Source organism: Anas platyrhynchos, chromosome 18 (genome assembly GCF_047663525.1).
Source record: "Anas platyrhynchos isolate ZD024472 breed Pekin duck chromosome 18, IASCAAS_PekinDuck_T2T, whole genome shotgun sequence".
Lineage (NCBI taxonomy): Eukaryota > Metazoa > Chordata > Aves > Anseriformes > Anatidae > Anas > Anas platyrhynchos.
Window position 1 is genome coordinate 14,348,879 of NC_092604.1, and position 14,443 is coordinate 14,363,321.

The 14,443-nt window shown below is 35.8% G+C and overlaps 1 protein-coding gene across 24 annotated transcripts in view; it reads left to right on the forward strand.

The window, feature by feature from the left end:
• RALGPS1 (Ral GEF with PH domain and SH3 binding motif 1) overlaps window positions 1–14,443 on the forward strand; it is a 146,308-nt gene that overhangs the window by 71,760 nt on the left and 60,105 nt on the right. The window contains exon 1 of one of the 24 annotated variants that reach the window (XM_072025507.1): window positions 7,083–7,158. The exons of the other annotated variants lie outside the window; for them this stretch is intronic. Coding sequence (XP_071881608.1) covers window positions 7,098–7,158 — 61 coding nt within the window. The 5' untranslated portion in view covers window positions 7,083–7,097. Of the gene's footprint in view, window positions 1–7,082; window positions 7,159–14,443 lie in introns of those variants that run through there. 24 annotated transcript variants of the gene reach the window in all.

Here is a 14,443-nt window from a genome sequence, read left to right on the forward strand (position 1 = left end):
CAGCGGCCGCGGCTGCTCGGAGCCCCGGGGCGGGGCCTCGGCCTCAGCTCGGCTGCTGCAAGGGCCGGGCCGCGTGGGGCGCCTCGGTCGGGGCAGACCTGGGTTTCGCTGTTAGTTGTATTTGCGTGCGGTTTTTTAAATCTGTTTCTGTAACTGAAACTCCTTAACCGTGAGTCACGAGTTCTTGTTCACAGTGCTAAAAACGTGCAAAAGTTAGACCCGGCTAAACTGTTGCGTTGTTGCCGTTGATTGAACAATCAGTGACAGTTTGAAATGGAAGTTATTCTGCTGGTGTGTAAAACGGTTAATCTTTAGAGTTAAGAAGAAATTCTAGAGACCGTGTTTGAGTGCGGTTTCGTTTTTAGGTCAAATGAGATGTTAGAATGTGTAACTGTATAGGATTCGTCCCCAAAATGTCGGAGTGGGGGGTGGCTACTTCCTGCTCGTAAGGCTTTTTACAATGCGCTCTCTGATGGGAGAAGGAGTATTTTTCATCCAGGCATTGAAGGAGCCTCTACTAGTTTTTTACTGCCGGGTCTTCTTTGATGCTGACAAATACAGCAAAGCTGCTTTATTGAGAGTACCACTAACTTTATTTATTTATTAGCACTTCCTAGGTCATTTCTATCAGGAAGCAGCATGTTCTCAAACAAAAAGGAATGCAAAATTGTCTGAATTCAAACTAACTCTTATAATAATCTAATGCAGATTGAGAATCCATAATTTGGATGAACCCCAGTGCATTGTTTAATGCTTGCCTGATACTTCTAGTAGTCTAAAGCATGTTTCTCATTTGATTGCTATAAAGTGTTATTCCCCTGAATCTCTCTAAAAATTTGCTGTCACAGAACTTTCTATGTGCAGAATATTTCTGGTCGTTAGGTATTACCTCTGTTTTTAAAAAGAATTTTTAGAATTAATGTAAAATTCATCTTTACAACGTACTTAAAACTTGCTAGGAATCTTGCAAATAAATTAGCAAAATTAAAAGTGAAACTTCACAGAGCAAAGGGTACAAGAAACAATTACAAGAAAGGGGGAAAAGTGTAAAAGCATCTGGAATTTCTAGTGTAATACATTTTAATCTGCTTATTTGTCCTTTGACTAATTTCAGTGTTCTCATATTGTTTTCCTCAGTTTCTTCAAAGCCCACAGATCCTTAAAAGTGCTGGAAAAACTATGAGCAAATAAATTACTGGACCACATTATAGGTTTCTAAAGGTTACTGACACAATTAAAGTAAACTGTCTAATTGTTAAGCAGTTGGTAAAAAGGTAGTTTTAAAGGTTGGTAAAAAGGTAGTTTAAAGTCTAAAAGGTAGTTTAAAATGAACTTCTTTGCTCTGTGAAGTTTATAGAATATCTGAATTATTTGGTATAGCACTTGGTGCTTGCCCTTTGGGAAGCATACCAGAGGAATGCCCTTTCCTTGGTTTTGTAATAATTATGAATTAGAGTTTGTTGCTTTTGTCGAAGGCTTTGGGCTTCATGAAATAATTTTCAACACACTTCATAGTTGTTCCATGTGCTTTTCCTACTGAGAATCTCAAAGATAATTTCCAATCAAATCCAAGATCGCAGAATAGTACATTCTGCTAATACTGGCAGGTCCCAGTTATTTCTGGTTGTGAAATCTGAATTTTTTCTTCATTATCAGAGTAATTCGGCAAGGAGTGGTCTAATGTTAGACTTGGCTTTGAGAACTTGAGAAAATACTATGAAGCAGCTGGTCATAGGAAATTAACCTTAGGTCAGCAATTACTAGCTCAGGGTAAGCAAAATAGATAAGAATGTTGCAATCTTAAGGCAAACTTTGGAAAATCAGTCAAATTAACTACTTTTTCAAACAGTGTGCAGTTGAATTGCTGAATTCATTTGCCACACGATCTTTCAAAACCAAAAAATGAAGAGAGAAAAAAAGCACACAGGGACGAATAGAAGGAAAAGGTGAACAGACAGATTCAGAGAAGAAATGCCAGCCAGACTTAAACACATAAATGTTTATACAAGATCTGTCTCAGGAAGTCCCTAAACCACAGCTTAACTGGTGAGAGGAACCTGAATCTCAAAAACAGCTACTGTACCATTGCCTTTTCCTATGCTCTTTTTCCTTAGCATTCTCTGACATGGGGTAACGTGTTTTAAAATGTTGAAAAGAATCACTATTACAATATTAATTTTTTATACTATGTTTTTCATGATTCATGGGAAGAACATAAGGAAATGGATGGGGGAGAGGGAGAAATGAGAAAATTTTGTAGTACTCTTGAGAAAATCTGATTGTGCTCTGAAGGAAAGCTTTGTTGGGAATTTCTGCCAGTTTCAGCATTTTTAGACTGTTTCAGAGGGTACAGGAATTATTCACACCAGTCAGAGGCTATTTTGGACATAAATTCTTGAACAAAACTCCACCTGAACTACTGGTAACATTTTGTTTCACATACTTATTTGAAAGTTGCTTGATTTCTAGTGTGCTTATTTGTCTGGTTTTCTGTATTAGGCTGTGTTGCTACAGTAACAAATGTGGAATGTTTAACTTCAGTGATCCAGTAGGATGAGGTTATTCAGGAAGCACTATGGCCTTATGTCCTTCTTTTAGTTTTGGGGTTGCTAAGTACGAAGTAATGATAATATTTCTTTAAATGCAGAAAGTGAGCTCATTGAGGTGGTGGGGTTTTTTGTTTGTTTTTTGTGTTTTTTAGTGTTTCAGGTAATACTGACTTTCTGAGAAGTCTCAAATATTTACAGACACTTTTGAGTGGCCTTTTGGATTAGCAGCCCTGCTTCTGAAAGATTTTTTTCTGAGGTTATCAGTGTGCTTGAGTAGAGAATGGCAAAACTTTATAAAGGTCAGCAACAATTTTTGTTTGCATGAGATGCAACATGATGTTATACTGCTTAGTTGAGAATCTGGTACGTCAGAAAGAGTGAATGTCTTTCAGGAATTTTCAGTTTTCTCTGAAGCACTTTAAATCAGCTGTCAAACTGAAAAACTCATTGACATCATGTTATTTTAATTTCCTTTAAAACCTGTGTATTTTTAACTACATTGCAATGTTGTATCACTTACTGCAAGAGCTCTAATATTTCCATCTGTCTCTGCCAGGCTTTAGTAGAAAATGCTTGTCATATTGAGTCACTGTTATTTTCTTTGTATTCCTAAAAGGATTGATGCAGCCCATTTGTTTAAAATCTCTGCAGTAAAGGTCTCTATACAAATAAATGCTTCCATAGTAGATCTCAGAAACCACTGTTGTGGGAAAGTTAATGAAGTTTGAAAAGGCTAGTCTATATTTGTAACACTCACAGAAGTAATACCATGGCAATTAAAAGCATTGGCAATTTTGTTAGTGATGTATATTCTTCCATAAAAAGCCTCTTCCTTTTTTTCTGAAAAACAAACAAACAAAAAAACCTCTAAACAATATAGAACAATGTTAAACATGAAAAATGAACTGCAGGTTAGTGGTTTAAGTATTCAGAGTACTCAGTCTGAAGCAAATGTTTCAGTGTTGAGCTTTTTGATAAAAGAACCAAATGACTTACTCTTCTGATTAGCAAATTAAGCTCAGGCCAAAAAGAAATCATCCCAAACTATTCAGTGAATTGCATTCAATCCACAGCTTTGGAAGACCAAAACCAGACTTTTTTTTTTTTTTTTTTTTTTTAACTAAGTTGTTATTTGGTGGGGAAAATAGCTCCAAGCTTATTCTTTCTCCTAAATATTAACTACCATTAAATAACAATTGCAGCGTTACCTTGAACAACTTGAGATGCTTGCGCTTATGTTGTGTTTTGCATATGTTCTTAATCCTGTTCTTATGACTCAGAGGACACAAAATAGACATGACTGAGAAAGAAAAACGTAAACATTATACAATCACATTTGTGGGTAGAGCTATAACAAGGAACAGACCATTGGCACACTCTTGGAACAGAGGAAGGACTGATTCTTTCTAAACTCATCCAGGAACTGGAATGTTTTCAACTTCCAGTTTACCACCTTTGTCAGTCAAGTCCAGTTAAAAAAGGTCGATTTTTTTCTGTTTTATAACTTCAGTGACTCTTCAGTCATCTGCCTTGTATTTCTTTTTGCTTCAGTTTGTTTATTGTAATCTTTTTTACGTATCATGATGATGCAGTATAGCATCTAGCACAAAATCATAGAATTATAGAATATCAGAGTTAGGAGGGGCCCACAAGGATCATTGATACTTTTGAAAATCTCAAAGGAATTGTAAATGTGCAGTTCAGAATGTACAAATGCAGGCAGGTTGTTACAGGTGCAAAAATGCTTGGTAGAAGGGAAGCAAGCTGTTATATGTCCAGGAAAGATTCTTGTGTTTAAATCTTTTCTTAACAGAATTTTACTAAGGCAAACAGATCTTTTCATGCTAATGGCTGTGTGAAATAAATGTGGCCTAGAGGCTTAACTATCAGATGGCTTTATGAATATTTCCTCATTTCCTATAGCTGTCATTTATGAGAGAATTCTAACTAAGGAACTAAGTAAGGTCTAGATGCATTATGTGTGACTATGGTAAGACTAGAAAAAAGTTCATTTGATGAACCACCTAAGTGAGTAGCTCAAGATAGCTGTCTAGGAAAAATGTATTAATCTCTTTTTCCTTTATGCAAGTCTGTTAAATGTTGTTTTTTATTGATACTGATCACTGCTTTTCTGTAACAATACTAATGCAGTTTATTACAAGATTTCTTATTCTTTGATACAGAAAATTGAGGGGGAAGTTTTTTTGTGAGGCTGCATTTTGACTGACTAATGTAGATTTCTAGGGCAGACAAGGTAGACTACTATTTCCTTTCCAACTTAGATTCATTTTAGTGCTGTTTCCATAATTTTTGTGAAAAAGGTTTAATTCATTTTTGATGTGCATATCAAAAATAAAATTAATTTAACTGTTAAGAGATTTTTTTTCTTGTACTGTGTATCTGTTTTGCATGCATATGCTAAAATGATTTCCCACACCATACCTGCAGTTTTGCCTAAATGTACATTTTACAGATATACTTTTTTCAGTAATAAGTTGAAAAATGCTAGCAAGTACCGAAGTTGATGAAGAATTCTCTACTTTCTAGATAATATTATTTCTAGATAATATATTGAAACCTATCTAGCTATTTTTAACTAAAAGAAATGCTGCCATGTGTCATTCTTTTCTGTAGCACAGTTAAATTCCAAATTCAGAAGAACAATAGAAAGAAGAAATTGTCTTAAATCCTAAGAGCTATTACTGATTTAGTTATTAACTCTTAAGTTATTATTAAGTTAATTCTTGTGTTTAGCAAAGATGACGCTTTTAGGATCTGCTAGTGAAATACTCTATTCTTCATCAAATGAGCAAATAGCAACACTTCATATCAAAATGAGTAGATTATTGGTTAGAATCCTCTTGTTTTCTTTCTGTTCTATATATAATGGTTATGACTATAAAATAAATTATATCTGTAACTTTATGTTGTATTTATGAGGAACACCTAGAGTTTATTCCATTTTCTCTCTTTAAGATTTCCACTCATCTCTCTGTCTTGCTTATAAGATTCTTAGTACTGTTTTGCATTGGATTGATTAAATCACCGAAGAGGGTTACAGCTGTTCTTCCTGACAAATCTTTACTCTTAACAAAATGTGTGTACAGAATAAGGGAAAATCAATCAGAGCAGACATTAACTTATTAGGTGTTTTTGTTCCTTCCAGAACATCTTCTAAGTAGATACCAGAAACACCTAAAAAGAGGAAAAATATGTACAGTGTTATCACTCACCTGGTCAGAGAGCAGGAGCAAAGAGATTATTCATGGTGTGCATGTACACAGGACAAAGGACAGAAAAAAGACATACTAAGGAAAGTTTATTTAGCCTGACTTCATGATGTATTGGGTTTACATGGCAAGGTTTTGGTAGCAGGGGGCTGCAGGGGTGGTCTCTGTGAAAAGAATCCAGAAGCTGCTGGTCTTGTTTCAGTTTGCTCCTTACAGTTGGACCCTGTAGTAAGAACCCATATTGGAACAGTTCTTGAAGAGCTGCTCCCTGTGGGAAGCCCACATAGGATCAGCTCAGGAAAGACTGTATCCCATGGGAGGGACCCCATGCTGGAACAGGGGAAGAAAGTGACTGTGAAGGAGGTGTAGAGTTGAAAGATAGACTGACTGCAACCCCTGTTCCCCTGCACCACTTGGAGGGGAGGAGGTGGAAGAGGGTGGATAGGGGGAAGGTGTTTTTAGTTTTGTTCGTTTTTTTGTTGTTGTTTGTTTTGTTTTGTTTTTCCCTCACTGCTCAAGCTTGTTAGTAATAGGTAATAAATTACATTAATCTCCCTATGCTGAGTCTGTTTTGCCCATGAGGGTAATTGTTTTGTTATTTCCCTGTCCTTATCTCAAGTGTTGAGCCCTTTTAATTATATTCTCTTCCCCTTTTCCTTTGAGAAGGGGAAGTGAGAGAGCGGTTGTAGTGGAGCTCAGATGTCCAGCTGAGTAAAACCACTATACATGCCTTCTTGTGTATTTCATTAACACAAACTTCAAAGTTTCTAAAATAGGGATAGAATGAGCAGCACTTTAAGTGTGTTTTATCCATAGCCAGCTCTGCTTTTTATACTTAGAATACTTCTGAAATTATCTGGAGTTGCCTAAACCAAATAATGCATCGACATGCCTGGGTAAATTGTGGAATCTACACATTTCCAGTTGTGCGCACACAAATTTTCTGGAAACAGTTTAACCTGGCTATTAACATCTAAGAAAACAAATAACCCATCATTTCATTTTATGTTTTGTGAGTGATAGTTTTCTCTGCAGCCAAAACAAAGCATTCCTTCTAGTCATATCAATGTATTTTTTAAACTGAAATTTGTATTTGCACCTAAAGTTTTCCCTGTATCTTGTACTAAAATGTGCAGTATGGGGGAATACTGAGATGGAACCGTTACCTGTATGTCGTAGCCCATGTCTTCACAATGCTGCTATGGTCACCTCAGCCACATTGTGATGACAGGGTATCATAGTAATCTACGTGCCATTGTTCTGTAGAGTGTGATTCAGAAAGATATATACAGATACCACTACCATCCCCAACTATGTTATGAGTTGTCAAGTAAATAACAACAATTATTGGAAGAGCAGCTGCATCCTTTTCTGCAAAGGTATGTTATATCACAGTATGGTGGAATCGTTAAAGTTGGAAGATATTTCTGGAAGTCATCTGTCTAAATCCCCTGTTCAGGCAGGATGACCTAGAACAGGTTGCCCCAGACCACATCCAGACAGCTTTTAAAGATGTCCAAGGAAGGATGCTCCACAACCTCTCTGGGCAACCTGTTCTAGTACTCCATCACCCACACATTAAAGCAGTGCTTTCTGATGTTCGGACAGACCCTCCTGTGTTCCAGTTTGTACCCATCGCCTCTTGTCCTGGCTCTGGGTACCTCTGGAAAGAGCCTGTCTCTATTCCTCTTTTGCACCTTCCCTTCAGGTATTTATGGGCATTGTTAAGATCCCTCCTGAGCCTCCTCTTCTCCAGGCTGAACAGTCCCAACTCTCCTTGCCTTTCCTCATAGTGGAGATTCTCCAGTCGCTTTATCAGTTTTGTGGCCCTTTGCTGGACTCCGTGCAGTATGTCCATGTCTCTGTTGTACTGGGGCACCCAGAACTGCCCACTGTACTCCAGGTATGGCCCCACCAGTGCTGAACAGAGGAGAAGGATCACCTACCTCTCTTGATGTGATGGTGATACTTTGTTCAATGTAGCTGAGAATACCATTAACCTTCTTAGCAGCAAAGGCACATTGCCAACTTAGCTTCTTGTTGAACTTTATGAGATCTTGTCAGGCCATTTCTCCATCCTGTTGAGGTCCCTCTGGATGACTGTGTGGCCCTTTGGTGAGTCAGACACTTCCCCCAGATTCATGTGATCTGCAAATTTACTGAGGGTTCACTATGCCCTGTCATCCAGATCATTAATGAACATTTTAAATATGACTGGACATTTTAAATATGACTGACCCCTGGGCTTCTCGTTACTGGTCTCCAACTGGACTCATGACTGTGAGCATATGTGTGCAATGCTTGATGATCGGTGATCTCAAAATCTGTTAATGAATTTAAAATAATAAGCACAGATATTTTATCTTAGAAAGGGCATAGTCTGCTGCAATATCTGTCACAACTGCTGTTCTCTAGCTAGGTTTCTGTCATCATGCATATAGGTACCATTGGCAGGGCAGTTCCATAGCCACATCACCAAGTTATTACAGAATGGGGAAAAATGCACATAGAAAAAGGACCATCTGGAGGGTATCTGGTTCAACCTCCTACTCAATGTTGGGCTTCCTTAAAATTAGGTTAGGATACTGAGGACCTTGTCCAGCTGTTTTGAAAATATCCAGAAATGGAAGTTCACAACATTTCTGTGCAGTGTTGTAGTGCTTGACCCCTCTAACAGTGATTAATTTTTCTCACACACACACGCTGCCCCAGCTGGGATTTCCACTGTTGCAATTTATCTCAGTTGCTTCTTGTCCTCTCACAGTGCATCTCTGAGAGAAGGATCAAATCTTTCAATATTTTGTGGAAGTATTGTCTTTTTAAAATATGGTTATAAAGTGATTTTAGCTTGTGTTCCGACAGAGGTAACAAAGGTGACAACTATTTAAACTTCCTTGTTTTCCTAAGAGTGTATAACAACATTATTTTTCATGAAGTAAAATAATTTTCAGAATGTTCACTAAAGCTATTGAATTATTTTTATTCTTGGTTTTCATTGTTTTGGTTTTGAGTTAGAATTGTATATTAGAGTTAATGCTATGTATATGCATTATATCAACACTGTTTTTGAACCTGTAAAGTGCATTTGCTGGAACAATCCCTAAGTTTTATCCTTATGAATGGTGTCTCCACTGAAAACTTATTTAAGTATTTTAGATGTCATCATTTTTGAGGAATTCTGGGCCTGTAACAGAGTACCTATATCTGTACCTATATCTGTACCTATTTCAGAGTTAATATTCCAAAATAGTTTTTCTATGCTTTCCAGGTGTAAAAAGGCCCAGAGTCATAATCATAGAATAGAATCCTTCAGGTTAGAGAAGACTTCTAAGATTATCTAGTGCAAACTTTAACCTAGTACTAAAGTCCACCACTAAATCATGCTACAGAGTTCTAAATCTACACGTTTCTTGAAGATGTGTAGAAAAATAATCTACAGCTATTTAACACTTCTTCGTTTTCTAGCACAGTCATAAAGATGTTCCCCAGTCTTCAGAATGAATGTTGCATTAGTGGGCTTGTAAATATTGGTATTAAGGTTTTTCTGGAGTTCTGGGTGTGCTCAGGCCTGTTCTGTACTTCTTTATCCAAGAGAATGTCAGTATCATCCAAAAGTTTATTTGGTAATTTTGCTTGCGTACTTTTGCAGTGACACGGGAATTATAACAAATACTTACAGTACATTTTGATCCTTTATCTCATGTTGTTTTTTTTTTTTATATCATTTAAGTTAATATCTTTTTTTATATATATATAATTTAAGCTAATATCTGTGCGATGTTTTTAGATGTTTTGGTAGTTTTTCTGTGTGTTAATTTTTAGCTAAAGTTTCTATGAACTCTACTGGAGGCAGTGAATTTTTTTTAAAAACCTGTGGTTTTGCTTGTTGAATTCTACTTAGTAGCTATACTGAAGCTAGAGTGGCTCGGAGAAGAGGTTTAATAATAACCTAAAGTATTTGAAATGCTTCTTTAAGGTCCTAAATTTAGGTAATAAGTCACAATAACACAGAGAGAATCTACAAGGACAAAGTGTCAGAATGATTTATGTATTTATTTATTTCTTTGTCACAGATGACTGTGTTTCACAGATGTTTATTCTTAAATTACCCTTGTAACATTCAATACTTTGGCCGTGTACTAACAAGCTCTTTAAATCTGCTTTACAAATGAGAAAAAGAATCTGACAATTTCTTGGAATGCTTGTGGTCAGTAGTTTTTAATGAGGCAGGTAATTTTAAACATAATTCATCAGTGATTAATACAGTTTCTCTAACTGATTTAAATATGATAGTATGCTTTCTATTTCCAAAATCTACATTAGAAGTTTCTAGTGACTTCTCAAGGCATTTTCTTGTATCTGTGGGATTTAATATGTGGACTCTTTCCAGGGCCACTGAAGATTGAAGAAACTGCCAAATTTAATTTAAGCAGTTTTGTTTGTTGATTCAAAATTGTGTTAGTGAGTGGACACAAGTAATGTGTTTTTACTGTGTGAATGCAATTGAAGTAGGTGGTAGAAATCAGTAAAAAAAGTTTAAATACTCATGTAATATTTTAAGTTGATCAAGTATTGTATTTTTTTTTTCTGTTGCACTTATGACAGAAATGGACTGTTTGATTTTTGTGTGTTTGATATTAAGATGATTACCACCAACTTCTCTGATGTGATCTCCAGACTCATAAACACATATATTTCTTTAATATTAATGAAAATTGCTTCTGAAAGATGAAGCATGGATTGAAATCTATGGTGTGGAGTTCTCTACCCTTTTTGACATTGAACAAAGCTGTGTTGTTGCCACAGCAATAAGTATCTGCATTTTTACTGTGTTAGAGTAGCATATCTTGTGGATTGTTCCTGATTTGTCGCATTATTTGAATATAATTCTCCACGAGTTAAATAGGGCTGTGTGATGAGGAAATGGGGGGAAAAAAGCTAAGACAAATGTAGTGATTACTTTTTGATAACTTTTGACTGCTTCATTAGATTCTTTCTGTAACTTCTGTTGAAAGCATGGGTATATTTCAGAGATGATATTACTGTCTCTGGAAGAGACTTACATAGGGTACACTATCTTAAAAAAAAAAATTAACCTTTTCTTAGATTGAAACAAGCCAATTCAATCTTTAATTGTTTTTAACCATAAATCCTACAACTCATGGTTGTAGGTACATTATTCATTAAAGGGATGAGAAGACAAATTACAGGATTGGGTAATTTTCTCTTGGCCCTTGGCACAGTGCTGTTTAATATAGTACTGGATAAACAGAACAAGGAAGCTTTGGGAACTTAACTGGGAGCTGTTGAAATTCCCAGTTAACTCACACTTTAATGACTTCAGAAGTTCTGAAGATATTAATTCATAGTTTTGTTATAGGATACTAATTTTCATTCGTTGCTCCCATGAGTGTTATAATGCATGCTGTATTCTATTTAATAATTGAAGTATTTGTCACTTAAAGAAAATTGCTATTTACGTGTGATGTAATAAGTCTATACAGGAGAAGAGATAGGGACCTTCTGTTGAGTGTCTTTTAATGTAGCTAAAATTATTTTGTGAATACAGTGTGAGACTCCATGGAACATAATGTAGCAGGGCAAAGTTTATGATAGCAGCCCAGAGATGCATAATCACCAGAAGGTTAGGCATGCATAATTACCTGAACTGTCTCACTGTAGTTGCAGAGAATGACAGGGGAGTACTAAAGATGGTAAAAAAAAAAAAAATGGAATAGTGAAATATATTTTCTAAGCAGAAATCTAAAATGAACTTAAATTAGGAAGAGATTGCTTTTGTTTTAATTAAGGACTTTAAGTTTCTGCTAACTATTTCTTAGACACATAGAAAAAGTCAGCTGTTTTCTGCATAGTTGCAACAAACAGGCTTTTGATGAAGACACCAAAAGTTAAGATGAGCCATCTTAAAAATATTGTTTGGAGAAGTTGAAAGTGATTTGTTGAAAAAAGTCTTCGCTGTCTGCATAGTATGGAAGTGTAAATACAGCAGAGACACGTGTAAAGAATGTATACAGTGACAAGGAGAGATGAGATTTTCATCAGTGTATGAAAAATGAAAAGCTTAAGTAACAAAGCAAATGTATTAGGGGTCAAAGGTGATGCTATATGTCATAGATGAGCCAAGTGTGCAGTGTTGCTGTATGTGAATCTGAACCTACTTGGGGTTAGTTTTAACATAGTAGAAATTTTTCTAACATGAGATCTAAAATGGAAAATCTGGGCAGGGTGAGTGAATTGTAGTAAAAGCATGTGATACATTGTAAGGAGTAGTTATATATAAATATCAAAGTCAGTGTTTCTTGGGAACATTTTGAAATTTGGAACTATGTAATTAAAAATAATAGAAATCATTTTATTGAAAAAATATTTTGTCCTTTTGACTTGGTCTCATAATCTTCAATAATATACCAATATGTGAGTAGTACTGATGCTATGTTCTGGCTAGCTGTCATCAGATAGAAGTGATCCCATTCGTTTGGCCACTGGACTGGCAATATCTATTACAATCACATGTTCTTGCCTTGGCAAAGATTCACATTTAGTTGTTCTTAAAGTATTCTAAGTCCTACCAAGGCTAACCAGCATATACCTTTGGTTCGGTGGAAAAAATATTCCAGCCCTTAGTCCGTGGAAAAGGTCCAAATTTTGTGAAACCAACGAAACCACAAAACTGTAGTATTTTCTCTGACTATGAGCAAATCTCCTAAGAATGATGTCTTTTGCTTTTACAGACTGCTGACTGTAGTGATTTCAGCTTTCTACCAGTTAGTTAATTGATAAGTAGCTTTCTGTCTGTCCTCTGCTTTGTTTAGTATAGTAAAAGCTCACTACTGTGTGTGGGAAAAGGCTTGCTTAAATATGGCTGACTAGATATTGGAAAAACATTTTTGTCTCGTCTGGTTTTCCTATCAAATCAGTGTTGTTATGCAACTTTTGTGGAGAGAAAAGTAAAATAATGGCATTCCATGGGTTTCCTGTTATGTGTGCTAGTTAACTGTGTGTCTTGTAGACATTGCTTCCTATACTACAACTAACACTATACCTAGATGTACATGTCAAACCACAGCATATGTGCATTCAGGGGGTTCTGGATTGTGGATATCTTTAGAAAGTGTATGTGATGATATGTAGAGAGCTACATTTGTCCGTTAAAACATTTAGCTTTTGTTCTCCTTTTATAGCATGTGTTTGTAGTTGTCACAGTAATGGTATAATTTAAAATGCTGCAGATTATTATAGCATTTGATCAAAATGCTAAGTAGATACAACAAATTGAAGTCTCCAGGCTAATCTGAAATACTTCATCAGCTAGTTGTTCTTTGATGCAAAGCAGTGAATGTATGACTAACAAAAATGCTGAACTGCAACTGTTTCATAACTTATTTGCATTTGCAGAATTGCACAGACCCTTAGCCAGGCACTATACACTGAAGTATAGGTAAAGCATACAGTGTGGTGTTCATTATACACTTTATTTTGGATTTACTAGCCTTGCTATTTCACGGGACAGCTTTATAACTGAGAATGATACAAGTTACCAATCTTTTTTTTTATCTGCACTAATTTTTTTATTTTTTTTTACTTCCAGTTTTGCAATAGTGTGCATTTGTACAATTTTAGGTACTGTGAATTTTGGATCACACTCTGTGCCTGCAAATTTTCAGAAATCCACAAAACAGTTTTGAATAAATGCTACTACTTCTGTGGACTGCACATCCTTACATGTTTACTTTAAGGAATTTAAACCCCACTTTTGTGAAGTGTTAATGTACCATGGTCATAATATTTATTTTCATGGGTCTTTCTGACAGAAGAAAATGTGTTTCCTGCTGAACTCATGGAAAATAGAGGACGACAGTAACTTACTCAGGTCAGAGAAATCTGTGGCAAAACATAAAATTTGAACTCAGATTTTTGGGATTATTTGGGATAAGACACATACCTGAAAAAACAGATTGCCATTTGTTTCTGCTATAAGGATTTGAAATAATACCACACCAGCTTTCTCATTGGTATAACTTTGTCCATGTGATTTGATTGAAAGTATTCTGTCATTCATAGCATGTTACATCACTCAGTGAGGAATAAATCATACAGCGTTTAAAACTTAATGTTCATGCAAGTTTTAAAGCTTACATTCCTGTTCTGAGCTTCAGAATTGGGTGAAGCTGAATAACCACTGATTTCAGGAGGTTTTGGATTGTGTTTCTTAAGAGCATGTTGTTAGTATCCTTTGGACTTCGATGCATCTCCAAAGTATCCATGCTATTGTTCACCTCAGTGTTATTTTCATTTTCTCTTTCTTGGAAGCCATGAGTAAAAAAAATAATAGGAGAAGCTTACGGGTGAATCAAAAACAAAAACAAAAAACATGAATATATAGGCATGGGTTCTGTATCCTGCTGAATACTGTAGTTCCCTTAAATACTTCTTTAATAAAACTTGGAAAGTTGTAGTCTAGTGGATAAAGGACTCAAAATGCATGATCTGGCTGGCACTGACTACTACATTTCAAATTGACTTTTCAGTTGTACTTCAGCTTCCCTGTTGGTAATCTTACTGCTTCTTTTTAGTTCTACAGTAAAAATTAAGAGCTAGGTACTACAGCTCTTTTTGTCAATTTAAAAAAAAAAAAAAAATCAC